Below are 25,815 nucleotides of genomic sequence, written 5' to 3'. Positions count from 1 at the left end.
CTTGCCCTATTGGAAACCCTATAAGAGCTTTCTCTCATATCTAAAATACAATCTACATTCCTTACCTTGGCCTGTGGGACCCTACATGATCCAGTCCCTCCGTCTCCTTTTGACTTCTCTCCTTTTACTCTTCTCTTGGCTCATTCCAGTCCAGGCTTCATGATGTTCCTTCATGCTATTCTTTCCTTAGGGCCTTTCAATATGTTGTTCCCTCTCTTAGTTTATTCAGATGTCAGTTCCTCAGAGAAATCTTTCTTAACTACCTGTACGTTGACTTAGGAATTAAGACAGAGTTTAGGTGAATTAATATTTTATGTTGATTTTTATATTACATATGCCTAATAATGTTATTTTAATTTATTTTCTAACAGAGAAAAGACGAGATCCCCCAAATGGTAAGCTCTTTGATACAAATTATTGATCAAGAAGATTTTAGGTTAAAGTTTAATCTTTTTAGAAACATATCATACATTAATACTTAATGTTTAGTATCTGTGATCAACTACTGTAGTTTATTGTGTTATTTAAAACAACAAAGATGAGTCTTAGAAATGTACTATTCTGTGACTTTTTTGTAGCATGAAGGAAGTCTCCATAGGGTGACAGTCAATATTATATCTTCATTCTGTATTCACAACTGATTAAGTTGAGAAACTATAATCTTGACTTAGTATCTTCTTTGAAGAGAAGGAAGATAAATTCAATCTGCGTACTTTAAGATGTGTCTTTTCTTTTTTTTAATTTCAAAATATAATTTCACGCTTGTAATGCAAAATTAGCCCCTGGGAGAATGAACACTGACTTTAATGGTATGTTTAGAGCTAATAGTAGCTGTATCTAACCCTCCTTAGTTTGATAAGGAACACTTGAAGTGTTGTGGATTTCATTTAAAAAACAAACAAAACATGTATACCAGAAAGTAAAAGCAGAATACTAAAATAAAAAGGACAAAGTCCCAGATCTTTAGGGTAGAGATTCTCATCCTTGACTCCATAAAGCGTCTCTGAAATAGTGTGTTAAATTTTTAAGTGTATATATTTTCTCTGGGGAGAGAGGATGCAGGGTTTTCGTCACCTTTAAATGGGGTCCCCGATCCTGTGAAGGTAAAGAACCATTGCTCTAGGAACCTTCAATATAATGGAGAATGCTGCTTTTTCCTTTTAAAAGCATCTCACATCCTCTCATCAGAGTTTAGATAGATTATTCACGGAAACAAATAATACAGAGTTCTTAATATATGACAACTACTGGTGATTGTTAGGGTTTGTTTCTTTTAAACACATATATTGCTTTCTGAATTTATCCTTAAATTTGTTTTCCTAATATAAAAAACATGAATCAAATACTGCTGTATGACCGTTTGGATTATTTACCTTATTGTAATAAAAAAAAAAATGGCTGCCTTAGGTAGCCTTAGGGCTTATCTTGTGCCAAATATTATATACTTTGTCTTTTAAATGGAAATCTTAATTTATAGGACTTCTGTGGAGATTAAATGAAGTAATCAAAGTATTTAGCATAGTACTTAGTAAATATTAGTTATCACGATGAAGACAATAACAACAATAATCATAGCAGCTCCTATTTACTGACTACTTATTCCCAGCCAGGCACTGTCAGCAATCTTACGAAGTAGCTGCTGTTATCTCCATTTTATAGGAGAGCAGCAGGGGCACAGGTGAGTAACTTTCTCAAGGGAACAGAACTAGTTGAGTGGTAGGGCAGGATTCAGTCTCAAGCAGTCTAACTCCACAGCCCACCCCCTGAACCACTGTGCCATGTCCAGAAGATTTTGAAAGAGAAACTGAGACTTAGCCCGAGTAAATCAGTACCCCAGGTCCTGGGGCTAATATGTGGCAGAGGCAAAGGGAGGCAGAAGCCGCCGAGTCAGAAGTCCTTCATCCGTGAACTTTTACGTCAGTGTTGGAATTCTCTCCCTTGTTGGTGTCCTCAGTATTTTAATCTTTTTGCATTTATTATTCTGCATTCTGTGATTCTGCATTCTGCATTCTGCTTGTATGAATACAGGGGGAAGGCTTCCTAACAGTGGCATCTTTGGGGAAAGTAACCTGAGATTTTAAAGTGTAGACGTTGTACAAATAATATAAGTTAAGGGTGTAAATACCTTACGGGGTTTTAAAAATTTTAATCTTTTCAGTACATTTAAAATATACTTCGGGAAAGGCACCTAATCCATGAATAGAAAGAATTTGGATATTCCTTATGTGACAGTGGTATCTCACCATTTTCTTACTTCTAGTTAGGATACTCTTAATTAAATATAGTTTCTTTCTCTGCAGTTGCTCTTGCTTTGAAATCTTTAGACCTGTAGTTTTTACCCTTAGGTGCAGTGATCCCAAACTTGTTTTCATTAAATGACAGTTATAAAAATAGTACCATTAAAAGGCAAAATTGCACTAACCAATATTTGTATATTTCTTTATAAAATGTACATATAATATGGTATTAATATATTACATAATAAAGGATGAAATAATAATTAATAGAAAAGTTTTCATGTTTTTTCCTGATGTGCAGTCCTTGTCTTGCTCTCCCCACTGTGGAGACCGCTGTGGAGACTTGCTCTCCATGTGGAGACTGCTGTTTTGGAGGCAGCATATTACTTTTCTGCATTTGGTGCCCGACCAGCAGATGCAGTGGACACATAACCACCTTGTGATGTCCATGCTGGTGCTTTGACTTCCACCCTCGTTTAGATTATCAGTTTAGCAGGCTTTTCTCGAATTGTAACTATTAAAAAGACACTTTATGTACAAGTAACATATATTCCTGAAATGCAAGTCAGTGTCTTCTTCACTAACTCCTAATCCGTACATCTTTCTTTTTTCTTTATTGGTCAGTCTCACCTTTTAGCTTAGACGCTTTCCAATGATTTGTTCTCAGCTTCATGACTGCTTGACATCAGAGGCCTCTGGGCCACCTGTTTCTCAACTATTTTACCTTGGTGAGAGTTCTCTGCTTTTTATGAAATTAAGGGGAGGACTTTAGTTTGTTCTTTTAGTTTTAAAATTAACTAGAAATGCTGTTCAGTGAGAATATTAAAAAGCCTTTTCTGTGACAGTTGTCTTTAATCAGAAGAAGGTAATTTATCATTTGACTGTTTTTTGAAAAAAGAACGGAAACAGCCTCCTCCATTATATATTTACTTAGTATATGTTCTTAGGATGAGTATAATTTCGTAAGTGGAAGAATTAAATTACTTTTTACTAGAAGTGATTTAAGAGTATCTCTGTAATCTCTTACCAAATCTCCCATAAACCTTACTTTATGAAAAAATGACTCTGTGCCTTGTACAGGTTTTTACTTTTTTTAGTCTGTCACTTTTGAAACAAATATTTAATTGGGCTTTAGAATGCTACTTTAAACTTATTTCTGAACACCTTCTAACTCTAAATGACTATTATCAACAGAAAGAACCAAGTACCCATTCCCTTGAATACGTAGCAAACTTTTTCCTAAATTTTAAAAGTTACTAGTGAATATTTATTAAATAATAAACTGTTTATAAACTAAGATAACTAATAAATTGGTAAGGAAATTATATACGGTGACATTTGTAAAGTTAGCATTATCAATCACCTTATGGTTTGACATTAGTGTAGGAAGTACCATAGTAGTTAATAGAAAGGGTAGTGGACCAGGAGCCAAGATTGCAGAGTTCACCTTTGCCTTTGTCACAGTTGTGTGACTTTTGATAGGTCACCTGACTCTTCACCTTAATTTTCCATCTATAAAAGGAAAAGTTTAGGAAAACAGTCTAATTTCCTACCTAATACTAATTTTCTATACATTGCTATAATTCAGATTTTCCTGTGTAGACTTAACTAAATAATATTTTAACTGGTACTAATCAAATTCATGTGTAATGATTCTAAATAGCTAATTCAAAGGCTTTATAAACTGCTTGGGAGACATAGAACAGTATATCCACATCTCATTTTGGGGTGGAGAAAGGAGGGGAAACACAGTCTGACTACAGTAGGAGTGAAACTTTTTCACTCTACATACCACTTATATTTTTTTCCTGTCTTCTTTATCCTTGAACTTTCTTCAGAGATGGCTGAATTATTTTCTCTAGCGACTTACGAATCAGGCTTACAAGAATCTTAACTTTTAAAAAATTCCCAGAGAAGAATTTATTAGCTGGGATAATTTAAGCTCTTAAACTTCCCTTTAGCCAACTCTACTTCCTGTTTAGAATATCCACAAAATAATAATAACTTTTATATAACCCAAAGCAGCATAAAAATATCGTTATTTTTGTTTTTTTCTAAAAACTAATAATAGTTTTGTTGTTGTTTTTTAATGGTGAATCTGGCTGTCCCTTTATAGTTACTATTTGAACACCTATTTCAGGAGGGGTGGTATTCTAAAAAAAATTTTTTTTAAACATTTATTTTATTTTTGAGAGACAGAGTGTGAGCAGGGGAGGGGCAGAGAGAAGGAGATGCAGAATCTGAAGCAGGCTCTGAGCAAGCTGTCAGCACAGAGCCCGACGAGGGGCTCGAACCCACGAACTATGAGATCCTGACCTGAGCCGAAGTCAGATGCTCAACTGACTGAGCTACCCAGGTGCCCCAGGGAGGGGTGGTATTTTTAAAGAGAATGCCTCACTCTGATACTCCTAAATCTGTCTTAAGTCACGTCTTGAATTGTATTAAGTATAAAGATAGAATAAATAGTGCTTTGCCACAACTTATCATGGATGGTATTGCTGATACTGACTTGTAAAGACAAATTATAAGAGGGAAGGCAGAAAGAGAAGGATGAGAAGTAAAAACAGATCGTTAGATAAGCCTTTGTGTATGACACCAATTTAACCTCTAATATTTAAATTCTGGTTATTCTCGATTAGTCCCTTTGTGAAACTACTTGTGAAACTTTGTGAAATCTGCTATCTGAACAAATTTGAAAACCTAAGTCTTTATCTACTATTAATAAGCCTAATTGCTTAACTAACCTTTAATTTTTGATCCAGCTATTTTAGATTATTCCTTGACACTGAATCAGCTTATTTTCATGGTTTTATCCATTTTACTCACTAACTTTTATTTTTTCAAATAAAAAGTTCTTTATTTCTTGCCACTATGGGCAACTTCCCATGGAATTTTATATGAAAATATAAGTAGAACTTTTAGACACCTAAATGTAAGTAGACCTTGAATATGGAGGGAAAATAGCTGAATTTTGGTGACGTTAAAAATACGCATCTTTCCAGATTGTCTACTTGTCTGATAAGGTGGCAGGTGGCTTTCATAAATTTATTTTAACTGTATTTTATCTTTAATAGTAGAGTTGAGAGAGAGAAAATGGGTTATATATAATTTACCCACTTAGATAAACATTGTTCTTTCAGGTAACTTTAATGAATAGGATACATTTGAGCTGTTTACTGCAAGTGAAGAATTAGAGTCAAATTGGCAATTAGTTGTTACCTAATATACATTAGCCTGTAATTTCTTGGGATTTCCAGTTGCTATTCTATGATTGTGTTGGGGATCCTCAAGATCAAAGCCTAGTTGATTTACTAGAAGGACTCAGCGGGACCAAGCACACAGTGAAAGGATATAAAACAAAATCAGCAAAGAGAAAGACACATGGGGTTAGGTCTGAGGGAAAGCACACCCAACTTTGTGATCGTCTTCTCCCACTGGAGTCACGGGGGATGCACATCATTCCTCCAGTAAAAATTGTTACAGCACATGTGAAATGTTGACTAAAGGAGAAACTGATTAGGGATCAGTGCCTGGGGTTTATCTGGCGCTACTCACGTAGTCATCCTCTGTCTAGCACATACCGAGATTCTGGACTCCCAGGAGGAAAGCAGGTGTTTAGCATTAAGCACGTTGTCAGCACAAATAGTTGAGGCACAAGGAGCCCATCCTATCAGGAAATGGTAAGAACCCTCTTGGAATCCCAGTTTCCAGATGCCAGCTGAGTGTCAACCTTGCAAGCAGGTGACTCTAAGAGTGGCAGGCTCAGGCCTACTGTGTTAACTCTTTCTCTGCACAGTAGTGGTTACATTGTAGACAACATTTTGAAAGTTGTCATTACTCATCTCAAAGGAATTAAGTCTGATAAGTGGTTTTGTCAGAGTATCATATATTAAAATGGACTCTCTAAGGAACATGTGAAGCTCTTTAGTTAAATTTATAAGGAATTTTAAAATTGAATACATTTCATTTAGACTATCGTGCTTTTAAGGCCACGAATATTTTCGTGAATTTTCAGACAGGTTTTGTATGCTATATTTAGTGTCACTCCTAAAGATGCTGTTAATAGTATCTGAAGATGCCCGAGATATTTATACTATTGATTCTTGTGGAAGATGAGTGTTTTGCGAATGTTCCCATTTTGTTTTTGAGCCCTGTACTTCTGTTAATCAAAGTGTATGTATGATAGGGAAAATATTACCGGATTTAAATATGGTAGTTTTGGAAAAAATACTAATAATTGTAAAACTACTTTGTTCCCTCATGGGCTAATAAAGTTGAAACAAAGAAGTATGACTAGATTTCTTTGTCAGATTTAAAATGAAGTATGTACTTTTTTTTTTTTTTTTTTTACTTTTATTAGCCTTGTTATGTGATATATACCATTTTACCAAGGAGTGATGTGATGTGTATCAGGCTATTGTAGTCCAAATTCAAGGGATTAGATCAATTAAATATAAATTCTTATTGAAAATACGTGTTTCCCGAGGGATTTAATATTATAAAAATACAAGTTTGCTTTCAAATAACATCTATGCTAATGTGTTTAAGAATTTATTATAGGCTTTTGAAATTTAGGAAGTACTTTATCCTTTATTTATAAAAAACTAACATGCAAGTTTAAATTTTAAATAATTTATATTAATGAAGTGGTCCTACTTCAGAGAAAGATATTCAAATTATAAATAATCGGATTGTAATAATTGTTATCTCAAGTTTTATTCCTTTCATATTGTTTTGCAGGTCCTAATCTACCCATGGCAACAGTTGACATAAAAAATCCAGAAATCACAACCAATAGATTTTATGGTCCACAAGTCAACAACATCTCCCATACCAAAGAAAAGAAAAAAGGAAAAACAAAAAAGAAGAGATTAACCAAGGCAGATATTGGAACACCAAGCAATTTCCAGTAAGAGAGTTCTTTTGTTTTTCTTATCTTTTGATTTACTCATTACTGCTCTTGATTTTTAACTTGTTAGAAAATTTAGTTTTCTTATTGGTGGGGGGACCCTTACATTTATCATTTGTGTACCTTTTTAGCTATAGATTTTGTTGGGAGGTGTTTGTTTTTTAAGGCTCAGTAGACTTTCTCTGTATCTTAACCGTTTATTTACTTTTCTACCCATCAGTAAAGAAAAATTAGATGAAGTTGTTTCTTTAAATAATTGTTGGACATAGTGATTTCTCACTTTTTCTCTATAAATGGTATTTGAAATTGCCTGAAGGCACTGTCTCAGTCCATTTGGGCTGCTGTAAAAGAATACTATAGACCGAGTAGCTGATAAGTAACAGAAATTTATTTCTCACAGCTCTGGAGACTGGGAAGAGGCAGGCGAAATGTAGTGTCTGGTGAGATTCTTCTTCCTGGTTCATAGACCGTGCGTGGCCTTCTAGCTGTCTTCCTCACATTTTGGAAGAGGGCAAGGAAGCCTTCTTGGGCCTTTTATCTAGGTGCTAATCCCATTCTTGAGGGATCTACCCTCAAAATATAATCACCTCCTAAAATCCTCATGTCCACATATCATCACATTAGGAATTAGGTTTCAACAAAGGAATTTTTAGGGGACACAGACATGTAGTCTATAGTAGGCATCAAACCTTTGCTATTTCTTTGATGTATTTTAAGCATTTTCATATACATCATTTCATTAGGTCGTGACAAAACTCTTATATTCTCATATATATAATTCTTGGGGTTTTTTTGTTGTTTTGTTTTTGTTTTTGTTTTTGTTTATTTTTCTTTTTTGAGAGAGCTCCAGCTAGGGAGAGAGGCAGAGGAAAAGAGAGAGCGAATGCTAAGCAGGCTCCACGTTCATTACAGAGCCCAATGATGCAGGGCTCGGTCCCACAACCCTGGGATCATGACCTGAGCCAAAATGAAGAGTTGGATGCTCAACTGACTGACCCACCCAGGCGCCCCATAAAATGCCTGTATTCTTAATGACAGTTTGACAGTTGAGGAAATGGATGCTCAGAAAGATTGTGCAAAGGTGTTAAGACTCAGTAGCATAGCCAGGGCTGGAATCATACAGTTTTCCCCTGAATATGGTTATGTCTTTGAGAACTATTAGTTCAGGGCCAAAATTTATTGGGTGGTTTGGATTTGATGTATGTTATGTTTTAAATGCTCTTTATGCATTTTCTATTTTTTATTTTATTTTTGTCTACTTCTTCAGGCACATTGGACATGTTGGTTGGGATCCAAATACTGGCTTTGATGTAAGTATCTTTGCAAGTCATAAACATTATTGCTCTAAATAAATGGGAATGCAATGGCCTGTGTGCTGATTTTTATTATTCATTTTTGTGAATTCTGGCGTTTTTTTGAATGTGTTTATGTACATATACTACTGAGGTTTGAAACCTTCGTATTCTTCAGTCATTTATGGCTATGTCTCTAAAGACAAAGGTTTTATACTCCTTGGATTTACATACTGTAATGTGAAATTCTTGTGTGTTGACAGCAAGAGAAAGAAACTATTTCTGCTAGCTGATCGTTTTTGGGGAATGTATGCCAAATTACTGGAGAATAATCAATTTCTGAATTATTCAGTTGTTAAATTGTGTAGGTCTTTTCATTCTATTCTTCTTGGCAATTTCGTCATTATTTAATTTACAGCACTGAGCGAGGTAGGTTAAACTGCTGGCAAAAATATGTGTTTTTAACATTTTACCTGTATTTTTGGTTGCTTAAGTATTAATACGTATTTCACAGTTGACCAGATGATCAGGATTTGGAAAAATTATTTTGAAGAGAAATACTTGTGATTGGGGTCAAAAATCCTTCTGGTTATTTTTGTTATAACTACAGTGTTAACTCTACAACATTTATTGAATGCTTCTTTGTGTTGGGCACTGTACAGGGTGCTGAGGTTATAAGGAAGTCCTTGTCCTCAGATTTTCAAATTGATTTACTTCTTTTGTTTATTTGTGATGTATCTAAATTTTATTTAGGAATAGGTGAACATTGGAAATGTTTGAATCATAAATGGGTTAGTAAAACTCTAAATGAGATGCCCTTTTTGAAGGAAGGGAACAAAACAAAATAAAAATGTATTCTTTGTTCTTACCTTTTCTGTTTTATTTAAATAAGAAAGTTTAGTTGGAATATAAATAACCATATTTCAACTTAAAATAATTTCATAAAGGGCAAAGATGAGGATCAAATTTGATCATGCTTATTTTTAAAAATTGGGATCGATTTTACAGTTAGTTACTTTATTTGTTTTAGCTGAATAATTTGGATCCAGAATTGAAGAATCTTTTTGATATGTGTGGAATCTCAGAGGCACAACTTAAAGACCGAGAAACATCGAAAGTTATATATGACTTCATTGAAAAAACAGGAGGCGTGGAAGCTGTTAAAAATGAACTACGAAGGCAAGGTAATTTATTTTTTCGTTTAAGCATTGTAATCCTTTTTTTTTCTTTTGACTATTTTGAGGTCAGTTTCATGGAAGACAGCTATACACATTCCTGTGAACCTTCCGTAAGCAGAATATTTGAATTTATAGATAACTAACTCAACCTGGTATTGTTTTATATTATTTTGATGTAACTAAAACATTTGGTGGGGCACCTGGGTGGCTCAGTCGGTTAAGCATCCGACTTCGGCTCAGGTCATGATCTCACAGTTTGTGAGTTCGAGCTTCGCATCGGGCTCTGTGCTGACAGCTCAGAGCCTGGAGCCTGCTTCGGATTCTGTGTCTCCTTCTATCTCTGCCCCTCTGCCACTTGTGCTTTGTCTCTATCTCTCTCAAAAGTAAATAAACATTAAAAAAAAAAAATTAGAAAAAAAAATCAAACATTTGGCAAGGTTTTTCTTACTAAAAAGTCTTATATTCATGAATATCCGTACAAAATCTTCTGGCTATTCTATCTTAGAATAAAAATTTATAGTTGCGTAATATCTTATTTAACAAATCTTAGAAACCACCATTAAAGTTGTTTTTATTACAACTCAGAAGTAGTAATTTAAAAATAATCATTGTTTAATCAGTAATATATAAGCATTTTCAAGGATATAAATAATGAAAATTATTTATTTTGAAATACAAACATTTTTTTCTTGATAAAGAATAAAATTTATCATTTAGTACTTTGAGTATATTAATTTGCATCCTTTTAAGATCTGATATTTAAAGCACCTTGTGTTTTAGTTGTATGTTAATTGAACAATAAAGTGTAAATTCAATAACTGAATTTTCCAATATGACAATCATCTCTTTGCCACCTTATTCATTTGAGATTGCTTTTCTTCTATCTAGCTTTTGTGTACGGAGCAAAAGTTCCATTTTATCAAAGTATTCTGAGGAATTTCACTGTCATTTTAAATTAGGTATTTGACTTACTTGTATCTTTTTCAGTACTGATGTTCATTCAATCTTTCATTCATTCATATATTCACTAAACATTATGCCAGCACTCATTTCCACTCAGGATATTTAGATGTTTATTAAATAAAAGGTTTCTGCCCTCCGAAATCTCGTAGTCTAGTGTGGAAATAGATATTTAAACAAGTATATAGTCAGAAATTGCTATTGCAGAAACACAGTGTTAGTTTCATTGAAATTAGTATGATGCTAATTTGTTTTAGTTTTTGAAAAAATTACATTTCCAGGCTCTATGGATTTTTAATAAAAACATCTTGGGCATAGCACCATTATTGTTTTTAAATGCTCCCAGAGTAAGTCACATTTACTGGTAGTGTGTTTCCCAACTCTCTTTTTCCATGGTTATCACATACCCTCACATTACCAAATTTTGCTTGGCATCTCTCTGAGCTCTCTGAATTTATAAATTTATAAATGACTCTTGACCTTTACTGGGCTACCCATATATGTGCCCTCACACCTGAATACCTGTGACTGAGGGTTGTCTAGATTAACTTGATTGGATTTTTTTTTTTTAAGTTACAAATATCAATCTTTGTTTATTTTAAATAATTTATTTTCAAGTTAGCTAACATACAGTGTATACAGTGTAGTCTTTGCTTCGGGAGTAGATGCCCATGATTCATCACTTACATACAACACCCAGTGCTCATCCCAAGTGCCTTCCTCAATGCCCATTTCCCATTTTCCCCACGCCCCAACCCCTGATTTGGTTTTTAAACTTTATTATGACTGCTTATTATTCTAGCTGCTTTTAAAGCATCAAATTAGGCAAGATCTTTCCTTAATTGAATTACTTAAAACCAAAGAAATACACAGACATTAAAAAACATGCTTTGGGTGGGCCGCCTGGGTGGCTGAGTCAAGAAGCATCCAACTTCGGCTCAGGTCATGATCTTCCAGTTTGTGTGTTTGAGCCCCATGTCGTGCTCTGTGCTGACAGCTGACAGCTTGGAGCCTGGAGCCTGCTTCAGATTCTGTGTCTCCCTTGCTTTCTGCCCCTCCCCTGCTCATGCTCACACGAGCGCTCTCTCTCTCTCTCTCTCTCTCTCTCTCTCTCAAAAATAAAATAAAAAAAAAAAAAACATGCTTTGGGAACAAAGTTAAATTCTTGTCATACTTAAGAACCTAACTCCCAGTGGGGAACCTTTTAGACACCAAAGAATGATTTTATGGAAGATAAATTTTTCAAAGAAAGAATAAAAAAATAAATAAAAAATAAAAGTAAAATAAAAATTAATGATTTGTTAGGGAAATGTTTTCAGGCAGAACATATAATGTGTTCAGAAGTATAAAAAATTAGAGGAGAAATTTATGAAGTTGTCTTAAAAATATATTTTGTAAAACCTACTGAATCAAATCTCTTGAAACTTATTTTATAAAATTATGTAATCAGGTTTATAAAAAGTAGTAGACTTGTGATTTCCAATGTATTTTGTGTGTATCTGTGCAATTCTTTGAAGGCCATTAACTCATAATAATCTGCTGTGTAGGTCCACCACAATGCAGTGGTATGTATATATGTGGGATGTTATTTGACCCAGTGCTCTAAATTATGCATGCTTTGATATGTTTATTTTCAGAGAAGCTAGAGTTCATTTATCCTGCTTCCAAATCTAAACATACAATCAGGTTTTTTTGCCCTTCACTCAAACTAATGTTTTGGGCACATAGATGGTAAAATTAAAAAAAATACATTTCTGTATGAGTCAGAACTCATATTTCATCTATAGTTTAGACAATTCTAATGAAATTCTGTGGATTTTTAAAAAACACCTCTTAACCACAGCACCATTGTTGTTTTTATTGTCGCTTATTATACTCATTCCTAGTGGTTGCCTTTCACACTTAGCATCATTTCAGTAAACTATATGAAATGTACTTAGATTTTTACATTAATTTGAGTCAAGGAGGGGGTGCTAAACATAAACACACAGTTCTATACGTGCCTAGTCAGAGTTGTTTAAATTTGTGTTGAATAGCAGTTTTCTATTTGCTTTCCTTTGGTGAGGGTGCATGAGAGAAGTTCTTGAATGTTTCCTGAATTTTATATAATACTATATTTCTTTTAAACCTTAGTTATATTTATATTTTATAATTTCTGCTTCCCAATCCTATAAATATCACATATCTAGAAAATTAGTTAACCTATTATTCTTAATATTGATCTGCAATAATAATTATTTTTAAGTATAGGAGCTTTTCTTTGTAGTATACAATCAAGACAAGATTTTTTTCCGTGTCTTTCTTCCTTTTTAACTAAACTCTGATAGTAAGAACAGTTTTATTTGTTGTAACTTGTTTCATATGTTTCACTTTATTTATTTTTTAGAAATCTAAGTACTGTTATCATTCTGATTCTGGTGTTTGTGGTGACTTTTCAGAGTTTTGCAAGTCTGTAGGCCATCCGATTTTCTCTTGATGGTGCGTGATGTCTGCTTAGACATTTTTGTGCATCTAAACCTAACTCCTATTGTGCCATCCGTACTTCCCTCTTAATTCTTTTTTTTTTTTTTTTTTTTAATTTTTTTTTTTTTTAACATTTATTTATTTTTGAGACAGAGAGAGACAGAGCATGAATGGGGGGAGGGCCACAGAGAGAGGGAGACACAGAATCTGAAGCAGGCTCCAGGCTCTGAGCTGTCGGCACAGAGCCTGATGCGGGGCTCAAACTCACGGACCGTGAGATCGTGACCTGAGCGAAGTCGGACGCTCAACCGACTGAGCCACCCAGGCGCCCCATCCCTCTTAATTCTTTCATAGTCTTACATCAGGATATGGCATGTCTTTTGCGTACTTACCTTTTTATGTAAAAATAATACAGACTATAAAAAAACAAAGTTGGTAATAGATGTTTTCCTCACAAAAATATAGAGACATTTTCCATCACTTTTCAACACAGTAGAGATGCTGAACTTGTGCTATACCCAGGTAATAATTTACTCCCAATCAATTCACGCTTCCTTTTCCTAGGCAGTGATTTAGTGTCTGTTTAAATGAGTAATAGCTGGACTCCAAATTATTCCAATAAATGTACTTACTGCAACTTTGAAAGAACTTTTATTCTCTCTACTGAAGAAATACATCATTTTACATATAAAAGATTGTGGATCCAGAGTCCTCAAAGAGACTATGAGAAATGATTTACTAATACTTTTTAAAGTAGAATAGGGTGGGTATTTTCCTCTTGATTAACAAACAAGTAAATCATAGCTATTTGAAATATAAACCTTAGCCTGATTAAAATTGCTTGAAGGATTTGAGGTACTGTCTTATGCAGAGAGTACACAGATTACATATATGTCATATCCTCCTGGTTTTGTTCTTTTATTACAAAATATGTTAGAAAAAGACTTTGCTTTTAGCAAGGTTAGTGTAAGTGTCCTCACTTTGGATCCAGTGAGAAAATTGGATGAACCTGCAACACTCAGACCTCCAGGGTGCCTTGATGTAAATCATAGGAACTTCCCTCTGTGGTGGCCGACACCTGAATAGGGTAACTCTCCTGTTTGCAGCTATGTATTATTTCACTTGTAAAAGTTTGTATACAAGGAGACAGTATTGTATTACTCATTTACAATGTGAGTATTGGTCTTTCTGCATATTTTATCTAATATTTATGATTATATTTGATAGCATATTTTTATAGCATGTTTCCCATGTTCGTCTCAAATTAATTTGGAAGATACCATTTTATCTCCTTTGAAGTGAGGCCCCCAGCTCCCCCACCCCCTGCCCCGTATCATCATATTATTGAACATCTAAAGATGCTTGTTGTTATTTGTAATTAAGATCGGTATTTGTATTTTGTAAGATTGTAGAACTGTCCATCAGTGATATAGTTTATATCAGTAAACACAAAGAGTTTTTATGAATTCTAGGATTTCTCTACTCTTAAAAATAGTTAATTTGCCTTTCAGCCTTTGAATGGAGAAATAATAAAGTTCATTATTATGTAAATTTGTACATACTGTTAGTAAAATCATACTTCCAAAATTAGTAAATGTGTACTTTGAATTTCTTTCCTTATTTTTATTTAAGTAGAATAAGAATGGGAAAATCATTAATACTAGAATAATATTAATATTTTATCAATAACTTAGTCCAGTGTTTCAATGTAGAAATTCTCAGTTAATTTATTAATAGTTGGTTGCATCTCCTGAATAAGTAGTTGAACATTTCACTTGAGCAACCAGCCTCCCTTTACTGCCATCACTAGAGTTAATGACCATCTTCTGGAAATATAGAATATTATATTATTACATATTATAGTATATTTCATTATAACATATACTATATTTTTAGAAAATATAGACCATATAATATAAATGTAAGGTGACAAAGTTTTAAATTTTAAAAGAAAAAGTATTCAATTTGGGTTTAACTCAGATTAACTTGAATAAATTCTGATAGGTTATGCAACACCAGCTATTTTATTCCGAATGTAAAGTAATTTTATAAATTAAATAAACTCAATTCTTTAAAGAGGGAAGGTATCCATTAATTTTTATTGAAATGCTAAATAATGCTAATTGACCACAGTATTTGATTTTGTGATGTTTTTATTATATAAGGAAGTGTTTATTCCCGTACCTTCAGAAGTGGTGCTGATTCCTCAAAACTAGATTATACAGTTTCAGCTAATATTTTTCAAGAAAAACAGGAAAAGTGGTCTTTAGAGGAGTATTCCCAAATAGAATTATATCATCCGTGCTCACATGTCCTTGTAAAATAAAATACAAAGACGAGGCCTTTTTTTCCCCCTCGTATGTCTTTTCACACGTGTTGAAGTAAGTTTTTCTTCAGTGTGATGTTTGGGGCGGAGAAAAAGCACGGTTTCTTTTTTCTGTTTTTATTTCAGCGCCACCGCCGCCACCGCCGTCTAGGGGAGGGCCGCCTCCTCCCCCCCCACCCCCGCACAGCTCAGGCCCCCCGCCCCCTCCCGCCAGGGGGAGAGGCGCTCCTCCTCCACCACCTTCTAGAGCTCCCACCGCCGCGCCTCCGCCACCGCCTCCGTCCAGGCCAGGTGTGGGAGCCCCTCCACCGCCACCAAATAGGATGTACCCTCCTCCGCCTCCAGCCCTTCCCTCCTCAGCACCGTCGGGGCCTCCACCGCCACCTCCACCTCTGTCGTTGGCCGGCTCAGCGGCACCGCCCCCGCCACCTCCGCCCCCGCCTCCCCCGGGGCCACCACCTCCGCCTGGCCTCCCTTCTGACGGTGACCATCAGGTTCCACCTCCTGCAGGAAGCAAAGCAGCTCTTTTGGATCAAATAAGAGAGGGTGCTCAGCTAAAAAAGGTGGAACAGAACAGTCGACCTGTGTCCTGCTCCGGAAGGGATGCACTTTTAGACCAGATACGACAGGGTATTCAGCTGAAATCTGTAAGTAATCTGTTCGTTTCAGTTTAGACGCTCTGTCCTAACGGAATTTTAAAGTAATTTATGAGACAACTTGGAAAATCTTTATTTTTTGCTCTTCCCCTTGGTATTCAGGTGTTTAACCCATTGAATTTCTGATGTTTTTACAAACTAGAACCACACACATTTATACCCTATACCTGCGTAGCCCATACTTCTATAATTAGAATATCACCCCAGAAAAAGTTCCCTCACGCCTCTTTCCATTTGTCTCCCTCTCAAAAAAAAAAAAAAAAAAATCACTAATCTGATTTTTAATCACTGTAGATTAGTGTTGCCTGTTCTTAGAACTTCATGTAAGTGGAGTATTATATATAGTATGTTTGCTGTGTTCTAGACTTCACTTCTGAATAAAATTTATTTGAACTTAAAGATAAATCTTTAAACTGGAGAAGTAAAAGCCCTGCTTGTAACCAATTATAATCATCTTGGTAAGTTCATACCATTAACTTTATGAAAACTAAACGATATTGTAAAGTTTCTGTGTTCTGAAATTTAGATTCGTAGACAATCTGACTCTGCAGAAACTTTGAAAGAGTTCTAATAGAATTTTGGATAATGTTGGTAGAGAATTTTGGATCCTGTGTATTGGAAGAGGTGATCATATAGTCTTCTAGAGCAGAGGTTGGCAAACTGGTTTTTTTTAAAGGACCGACCAAATGGTAAATATTTTAGACTTGCAGGCCGTATGGTCTCTGTCACAACTACTCAGCTTTGCCCTTGTATTACAAATGCAGCAGCATACATGATGCAAAATTGGGCGTGATTGTGTTCTATAAAGCTTTATTTATGGACACTGAAATTTGAATTTCATGTAATTTTCACATGTCACAAATATTCTTTTTATTTTCTTCCAACCGTTTAAAAATGTAAAAATCGTTTTTCACTTTAAAAGTTCTACAAAGGGGCGCCTGGGTGGCTCAGTCGGTTAAACGTCCAACTTCGCTCAGGTCACGATCTCGCGGTCCGTGAGTTCGAGCCCCGCGTCGGGCCCTGTGCTGACAGCTCGGAGCCTGGAGCCTGTTTCAGATTCTGTGTCTCCCTCTCTCTGCCCCTCCCCTGTTCATGCTCTGTCTCTCTCTGTCTCAAAAATCAATAAACGTTAAAAAAATTAAAAAAAAAAAAGTTCTACAAAAACAGGATGAGCTAGATTTGACCCATGGGCAATAGTTTGCTGACCTCTTTTCTAGAATCTAAATTGCCTACATCACATACTCCCGAGCTTTTACTTATGGTCTCTCAGTTCCAAGAGGAACATTTGCTCTCCAGGGCTTCGGGTTGGTGAGGGTGGTGGATTTTTCTGTGCAGTAAATGAAGGTGAAAGGAGATTCTAATTGAAAATGATTTTGTGATGTAGGGAATTATGGTAACTAAATCTCCGACGCTTGGTTAGGAGGAGAACGATGGATAGGGAACACAGCTGACTGAATGGAAACGCTTGAACATTGGCATAGCACAGATTTTAAAAACTCTGATCTTTAAAATGTATCTAGGTCTTTTCTTGCCATGTGATCAACCTGTGAGCAGTTGTCTCTGCTCCCTTTCCCCATTTAGTTTAGACTAAAGGGTTCTCAGGAACAGTTGAAGAATTTCGAATAGTTGTTAGTGGGAGGAATTAGTGGCAAAATTAAAGGGGTGCCTGGGTAGCTCACAGTCAGTTAAGCATCAAACTTCGGCTCAGGTCATGATCTCACAGTTCAGGAGGAGTTCAAGCCCTGCACAGAGCCGCCCACTTTGGATTCTCGGTCTCCCTTTCTCTCTGCCACTTCCCACCCGCGTTCTCTCACGCACCTTTTCTCTCTCTCTCTTTCTCAAAAATAAATAAACATTTATGTAAAAAAAAAAAAATAAAATAACCACAGCCCAGGTGAGTAGCAGGCTTTAATGGACTTTACCTCAGACTCAGGGTCACTCATTCCTGCATCTGCCACTCATAACTTTTCTTTTTGTTTCTCTTGTCTATTTCCTCTCTCTTGCACAATCAACTTTTATTGCTTTCTCTCATTTGCTGTTACTAATAAGGGGTTATTTTTAATAAATTGTGTTCTCATTTTTTTTAATCCCACTCCTTGTCTGTCCTCTTTTCTTAATTAAAGAAATTACTGAGTTAAGTTCCCTATTTTCCCCATCATCATTTCTTCCCCGTCCCATCCCAACTCTCTTCATTCTCTACGTTTCTTTTAGAGAGAAAAGTATGTTTTATTCTAAATGTAGGTCATTCTTCTCCTAAATAATCACTTTTTAAAATTAATTTTAGAGTATTACCCTAGAGGAATAAATCAGTGAATTATTGGCATGTTGTATGTGATCTGAGTCCATAGCTTTACCTCATTTTTTAAGAAAACCGTTCTGTGGTTGAAATTTCTCCAGCTATGTTTCTTTAAACAGTCTATGTAAATCACTTATTCACAGATGAATATGACTAACATAAGATCACAGTTGGCAGGAAGGGTGTAACTATTCTCTTACATAGATTTTGAGTTCCATGTTCATAGTACCTTGGATAGCACCATCCAAGTAAGTACCTTCAAAAACGTGTTTGTGTCAGTGTTGCGCTCCTGTGGTCTGTGCCGTGTATTCTCACATTGCTTCAAGGGTGTCTTAAGTGTTTCTTCTTACTGCTGCTACACTTCTTTCAGAGCCTCATGCTGACCTTCAAACCTCAGAAACTGTTTCTGTTGTCTTTTTCATTTGTGGCACTTCTATACCAGTAGTAGTTAATACCCAGTCTCCCCAAACCTAAATACTAATGAATGAATCAGTATCTTATGGGGGAATTACTTTGAATATTTTTAAAAGAAAAAGACCTATTAAGTCTCCAGAAAGACAAGTAGTATTAGGAGAAGAGCTGTAAAGACCAAAATAAAAAGTTTGTCCTAAAAAAGTAGTTTTTCTTTGGGAAATGATAAGAATCCAAGTAAAAGAGCTGTACAATTTCATTTTTAAGTATACTAATATTCTACCTTTACATGGGTCATGTAAGTCCAGAGACAAAATTAACAAAATGAGTTATTTTGGATAAATGACCTCTCATTTTAGTCAAAGTACACTTAGAGCAGTAATTTCCAAATTATGTATTTTTTTCCTGAATCTCTACAGATTTCCTGTATTTTCTCTTTTTTAATGAGAGTTGGAATTGGAGTATTTTGTATAGGTACTCGACTTTAATGAGACCCCTTGATATTGTTTCCCCCGCCCCAAAAGTAGTTGATACTAGATAGAAGTACTTTAGTTAGGGATAGTGGTTGCCTTGTGAGGTAGGTACATTTTGAAAGTTACTTGGCCGAGTTCCTTGAAGAGAAGTTATATGCTATGAGAAGGAAAGTTCATTTTGAGTTATAATAATATATATACATATATTACACATATTTATAAGTTTGTACCATATGAACTATAAATATAGTATACAAAGTTATAAGCTTATTAGCGAAGCTGAGTTTTTCTAGGAGATTAGAAGTTTCTTCGGTTGCTCTTAGATATCTTAAGTGTCCTTCTCACCTAACAACTCTAAGAATCTGAATATACCTTAATTTATTATAAAATGCTGATCCTTGATAATAGTTTTAAAGTTTCATCAGTTAAGGCTTTATGTTCTAGAATGAACAGAAATAATCCAACTGCAAAGGCAAGTATTATTTAGGAAAAGGTTTGTTATTTTAAATTTGGAAATGTGTTGATGGCTTTATACATTAAGGAGAGGACGTATATTTTGAATAATTATTTTAAGGCACAATTTATTTCTTCTTAAATTAGTTAATCCTGTCCTGGGCTTATTTGCTATTCCCCCCCCCCCCCCTTTCTTTTTTTTAAATAGGAAGTGATTCTAAAAAAAGTAAGACTTTCTGGAGACAAAAAGTGTTTGCTAAGGATTTAGTTCTAAATTTTGCTCACTTTCTTTTCCAAGGTATCTGATGGCCAAGAGTCTACACCACCAACACCTGCACCCACTTCAGGAATTGTGGGTGCATTAATGGAAGTGATGCAGAAAAGGAGCAAAGCCATTCATTCTTCAGGTATATTTATTTTTATGAGTACATTTAGATTTAATTTTAATATTTGAAGTTCTGTTTTCTTTTTATTTTATGGTAGACTTTGCTCGCTTTCCCCCTGCTATTGAATAACACTGATGTGGATATTAGGGCAAATTTTTAAAAGTTTTTGCCACCATGATTAGTCTATCTGATGTTTAATGGATTCTAGTACACCATAGCCATAAGCATAAATTGGAAGAACAACTTCAGAAAAGTAGCAGTTTCATTTCCTATGCTGGGAATACTAATAGAATGCCTGTCAAACCTCTAAACAAAGCTTGAGATTCTGGATCCCATTCCTGTGACATTCTTGTGACATGAGAAAATCAGGTTTCCCTGATTTGTAAGAATTTGGGCTGAGAAATTAGGTTTTCTGGGGTTTGCTAAAGAATCCTTAAGTGTTTTGTGTCCTCTTTTTCGTCGTTTTCTAAAAGGTTTATTTGAATAAACTAGTTCTCCCTATTTTGAGGCCATTATTAAGCATATGTACACCACCATATAAATGGATGTTACTTTCAAAAGAGAAGGCAATTGGTCTAGCTGATGTAGTGCTTGAGGTTTACTAAAGAGCTTCCCCAGTATGCTGTACTAGAATCTGATCTTTGTTCTTATTGAATTATTATTTGTTCACTGTGGACCTCAATTTTTTTATTTGTTTTATGGAGAGAATTCATGAGTCATATCTAAGATCTATTACTAATATTTATTTTCTTTAAATAGACATATTTATTCCAACACTGTTACAGAGATAGAATAGGCTAGTTCATTCTGTAGGTATTTATTGTAGGGTAATAATTAAAAAACAATAAAAATCCCTGCCTCTATGGAGCATGCATTTCAGTGAGAGACAACAATAAAGTAAATTAGAAAAACAGATACTAAACGGTGATATGTGCTAAGGGCAAAAATAAATCAGAAAAGGGAGATATAGGGACTTGTAGCTGTAGGAGGGAAGTTCATTTTGAAATAGGATGAGCCTAACTGAAGTGACATTGGAGAAAAGACCAAAAGGAGTTCAAGGAGTAAACCATGTAGAAAATTGGGGAAAGTGTGTTCATTCCGGTAGAAAGAACAGCAAGTGCAAAGTTCCTGAGGTTGACGAACAATGATGAGGTCAGTATGGCTGAGTAAGGAAGAGGGGGAAAGAATAGTAAGGCATTGAAGTACAAGAGGTACAGGAGGCCAGTAGTAAGGCTTTGGAGGCCATGAATGTGATGGGAAGTCATTGGAAGGTCCTTAGCAGAGGGATGGCAATGATCCAAGCAAGAGATAGTAGAGGTTTGAATGAGATTGGTAGCCCCAGTGAGCAGAGATTGGATACTAGGTATATTGTGAATGAGGAAATAATTGGGTTTGCCGATGGATTGGAAGTGAAGTTTAGAAAAAAGAAAGTGAAGGATGACTCCCAAGATTTTTGACTTGAGTATGAAAGGGGTGAAATTTTCATTAATGGAGTGGATGAGACTTAGGAGGAGCAGGTTTGAGAGGAAAGATCGGGAGTTTGGTTTTTGTAAATACTAAATTTGAGATACCTACTAAAAATTCAAATGTAGATGTTGTGCAGGCATTTGATTATGAGCCTGAAGTTGAGGGAGGAGGTCTGGACTGGTAATAGAAATTTGCATGTCATTGAGACAGGCATGGTATTTAAAGTTACAGAACTGGATGGGATCCTTAAAGAAGTGCATGTAAATAGAGAAGAAGAGATTATAGTAGGCTCTGAAGGCTGGAGAGTGCAGTATCTTAGAAGCCACATGAAGTGTTTGAAGGAGGAAGGAGTCAGGATATGGGTCAAAAGTATGATCGGTCAAGAAAATGAGAACAGGAAGTCAAGCTTTAGTTTTAGCAATGGTCGGTCATTGGTGATCTGGAAAAAGCCATGTTACTGAGTTCAGGAGAGAATAGGAGGGTAGAAAGGGATGCTGAGTATTTGGACTACCTGCTCTGTTTCCTTAGTGGCTCAGTGTCAGTGAGTTTCCTGCCTATCACTGGAGTTACAAGTGGAATTGCTAGCCAAACAATCTGTTCAGCCAGGTGGGGTTTTGTTTGTTTGTTTGTTTTACAACTTTTCTCTAAAGGTAGTCAATTAAATGGGCCTTTCTTAGATTTGAGATCTGTGAAAATTCAGAGAGGCCAACCCAAATGAGGGTTTACACATAAAGAAGCACTAGTTGAAATTCCTTACATAGATACTAAGGGACTTACTTCTTAACTCCTGTTCTAATCTTCAACTGACCATCATACCCTTTATATGTATTGTATTTGATTCCTTTTAAATTACCCTAGTCACTCGATTGGTTTGTGTGTCAATGGAATGGTTTGTGTGTCAGAAGTTAAACGATTGGAGAAATCACCCGAGAATTCTGTAATGTTATTTTATTTATACATATATTTTGATTGTTTGACTTGATGATTTTCTTTTAGATGAAGATGAGGATGAAGATGATGAAGAAGATTTTGAGGACGATGATGAATGGGAAGACTGATCTATATATTATATATATATTTTTAAGGTGAAATACTAAACACTACTTTCTGTCTATGGATTCTGTAAAATTATCATGTAAATGTTCTACCAATTTGCTGTATATTTTTGTTGCCTTTTTTGCTTTTTTTTTTATTAATCTGTGCAATACCTCATTTAATCTGTAAAGGTTTGTCAAAATCCTCTACAAAGCTACTCCCTGTCATTGTGTGCAAGTTTACACCAGGATGCTCACTTAAATTTGTGAATATTTGTCATTCCATCAACAAGGGAGTTTAAATATTATATGTGAGACTGACAAAAACCTTAATGTAATTTAGTTATAATGCCAGAAGGAAAACACTATTTTCATACCCTACTTTTTCTGTACCTAAATTTTCTTATTAAGATCTAGTATAGCACTACATTCTTTTTTAAGTGATGCAGACCTTAGTTTATTTAGCCCCTCCATTTTGAACACCATGCTACATGAATGTTGAAGCAGACACATTGCACGGTTCTCTAGACATCACTACACCGATGCAGGTTCTCAAATTGTAGCAGGATGCTCTACGGAAGACCACTACAGAGGCCCTAGTCGGGAAAACCCGTAACACTCCTCTTCCGGCAGTATTGCCTGTTCCTGTACAGAGGGGTATGTGGAGGCTGGGATCCTAAGGAGACCTTGCTTACCTGTACTTGACTGAGATTATTTTTATGCTATAGCAAATGTGGCAGGCTCTTTTTGGGAAAAATTTAAAAATATTTTTGGTATCAATCTTCGATGGTTATTTAAGTTTTTGCAGTTTGGGGATTTTAGGGGTAATATTGTCCATGAACTGAAGGAGGCAATACATAATGGTCACTTCAGTTTTGGTTAAGTACGCTATAAAATCAGAACATGATGGAAATGATGTGGAATTATCGGGTAGTCTGTATGGGTTGAGGTATTCAGAAATACCAACCATACAAATGTAATTGAGCTGGCCAAGGTAAACACTGTAATGCTGAACTTAGTACACTATTTAAATTTTTCTCTTTTATAATTTCTCAAGGTTTTTGTCAACTGTCAGGTGAACAGTTACATTTTTCTTAAAAGATTGGTGGTCCCAACGTCAAATTTCTTGAGAGACATAACTGAATGCTAGATTTAAAATAAATAAATAAATAAAACTTTACAACCTGCACATTTGTTATGTATACTAAATGATGTCTTAAAATTAGGGTTTCCTTGCCTCTCTACAATACACTAATCTGCCTAAAGGTGTTGTTTTTTTCATATTTATAGTGCTAATTATCATACCTACCTATTTTAAATTTTAGGTAGAAAAATGATCTGATTTAAATACAGACACGTATTTTTCTCACATTGAGTCATATGCAGAATGTAGTTCCAAATGTATTTCATTACTATAATCACAATATCCAACTAAAAATTAAGCTCTCTAGAATTGTACCGACCAAAATCTAGTATTGGCATGATCTTGACAGGCTGGACCTGCAAGATATGGCTTGAATTTTAACCAGTTATCACATCATCTCTAGTGATCATGCATCTAGTTATCGTAAGAAATAATTTAAAAGGTTTTGTTGCTGAAAGCAGTAAGTGGTGCAGTAAAATAGTTAAGTTATTCAAAGAATGTTACCTTTCTTGCAAGAGTAATTTAAACACGGGAAAGACTCTAGACTTTTTTGTTTCTTGCAAAAACAGTGCCCTCTGCTGCTGGAAACATTTTTCTGCTTACTCTCATTTTTACTGTGGCTTGAGCTCAGTGACGCCGAGTCTGCTGTGGATGAGGCTGGACAGCTACTAACCAATAGAATTAGGAATTTGTGCAAATGGTAAATAGAGCATTATAATTATTTTAAGTAATATTCAACATTTTTCATTTTTTTTTTCTTTGTGACATTATTGAAAAAAACATTTTAAACATCCTGGAAATGTCTTTAAGGTAATGCCAATTTAAGATCTCTCTTAACTTTTGGCCCAGGAATTCAGGGTTTTCCGGCAAACTTTGGTGTGATCTATATTTATCAGGAGCTGCTCTGAGTAAAGGATATCAGTTCCTTGAGTTGGAAACACAACTTTTAACGTGTAAGATGGGTATAAAATTTGCCAAAGGTAATCAGGTTCATTCTTCTTAAAGAAAAAAAAAAAAGGCTTTCTGTTGTTGTTGCCCAAAGTCTAAATTCCCATTGGCTGAAACACAGCAGCTGTGGGGTTCAGTCCCGGCATGAAGACTGAACCCACTGCGGGTGTGCAGGCCGCATGTTCCAGCCACCAGCTTGTTCACCGGCTTCTCTGTGGGCGGCACCACACCTGTGCTTTGTCTGAGAGCCTCCCACGGTCACCGCAGCTAAACGATTGTCTGACAGCCTTCGCATTTAACAGACTAGCATGAGGCTTTTTATATCTAAGTGCTATGTGATAGACAATTTCAGCTAGCCACATATTGTATGTGTGAGATTCATAAAGACTTTTCAATCATTCGTTTCCATTTATCAACTGAAATTTTGTTTAGTATGTGAATTTTTTCGAAATGTATAGTGATAGGATATTGCACTGGTGGCAATTCATCATGGAGCATAATAAAATTAATTTGACCCAAATAGGCGAAAAAAGCGTTTTTCTTTATTTATGTTAAGAGATTAAAATGGGTAAAAAGAAATTTTAACCGTAGATTAGAGTAAGGGTACGGCGCAGTGAGTGATGACGGTCGAAGTGTTCAGCAGACCACATGCCCTGAGAGAGTGTGCCGTGAAGTAAACACCGGTGAGCAAAAGAATGTTCCTCCCTGTTCTGCCGGGAAACGTGGCAGCTGCTCAGCAGCTCCCGGGAAGCCACCGCTGTGCGGCACAGAGCAGTCACATCGCAGGGTCACACCGCAGCTCTTTGGCACACCAAGAATGTTGAGGTTCCCTAAAATCAGAATGATGCTGAAGCTTACCGCTAATTTCAGTGGAAGCCAAATGTAGCAGTTCACGTGGGACCTCAATGGTTCTTCATAAATGGTATCAAGATGGTACTTTAAACAGGAACCTCAGTTTTGATAAGTAGAATTTTCTGTTCTGCTGACTCTGGCACAAGTGGGTGTCTGAAGATTAAACTGAGCTATGGAATCTAGTGTGTAGGATGCTACAAAATGCCTTCTAAGAGCTTTAGCCAAATTTATATGTTCTATTAAAAATTCCTTTCTGTTGTACAATGTGAATACTTAGGAAAGTATTAACCAAACTTTAAAACAGATTTTTAAGAGACAAATGCCTCAGAA

General features: G+C 35.5%; 1 protein-coding gene across 1 annotated transcript in view; it reads left to right on the top strand.

The window, feature by feature from the left end:
• Nucleotides 1-25,153, top strand: part of WASL (WASP like actin nucleation promoting factor) — a 62,770-nt gene extending 37,617 nt beyond the window's left edge. The window contains exons 5-11 of the mRNA XM_043589389.1: nt 372-395; nt 6,978-7,146; nt 8,414-8,456; nt 9,469-9,622; nt 15,492-16,012; nt 19,953-20,061; nt 22,504-25,153. Of these exons, the coding sequence (XP_043445324.1) occupies nt 372-395; nt 6,978-7,146; nt 8,414-8,456; nt 9,469-9,622; nt 15,492-16,012; nt 19,953-20,061; nt 22,504-22,565 (1,082 nt within the window). The 3' untranslated portion in view covers nt 22,566-25,153. The remainder of the gene's footprint in view (nt 1-371; nt 396-6,977; nt 7,147-8,413; nt 8,457-9,468; nt 9,623-15,491; nt 16,013-19,952; nt 20,062-22,503) is intronic.
• The last annotated feature ends 662 nt before the right edge of the window (nt 25,154-25,815 follow it).

This window comes from Prionailurus bengalensis, chromosome A2 (genome assembly GCF_016509475.1).
Source record: "Prionailurus bengalensis isolate Pbe53 chromosome A2, Fcat_Pben_1.1_paternal_pri, whole genome shotgun sequence".
NCBI classification, from domain to species: domain Eukaryota; kingdom Metazoa; phylum Chordata; class Mammalia; order Carnivora; family Felidae; genus Prionailurus; species Prionailurus bengalensis.
The sequence above is the reverse complement of the archived record's forward strand: the minus strand, read 5'-3'. Positions and strand labels throughout refer to the sequence as shown.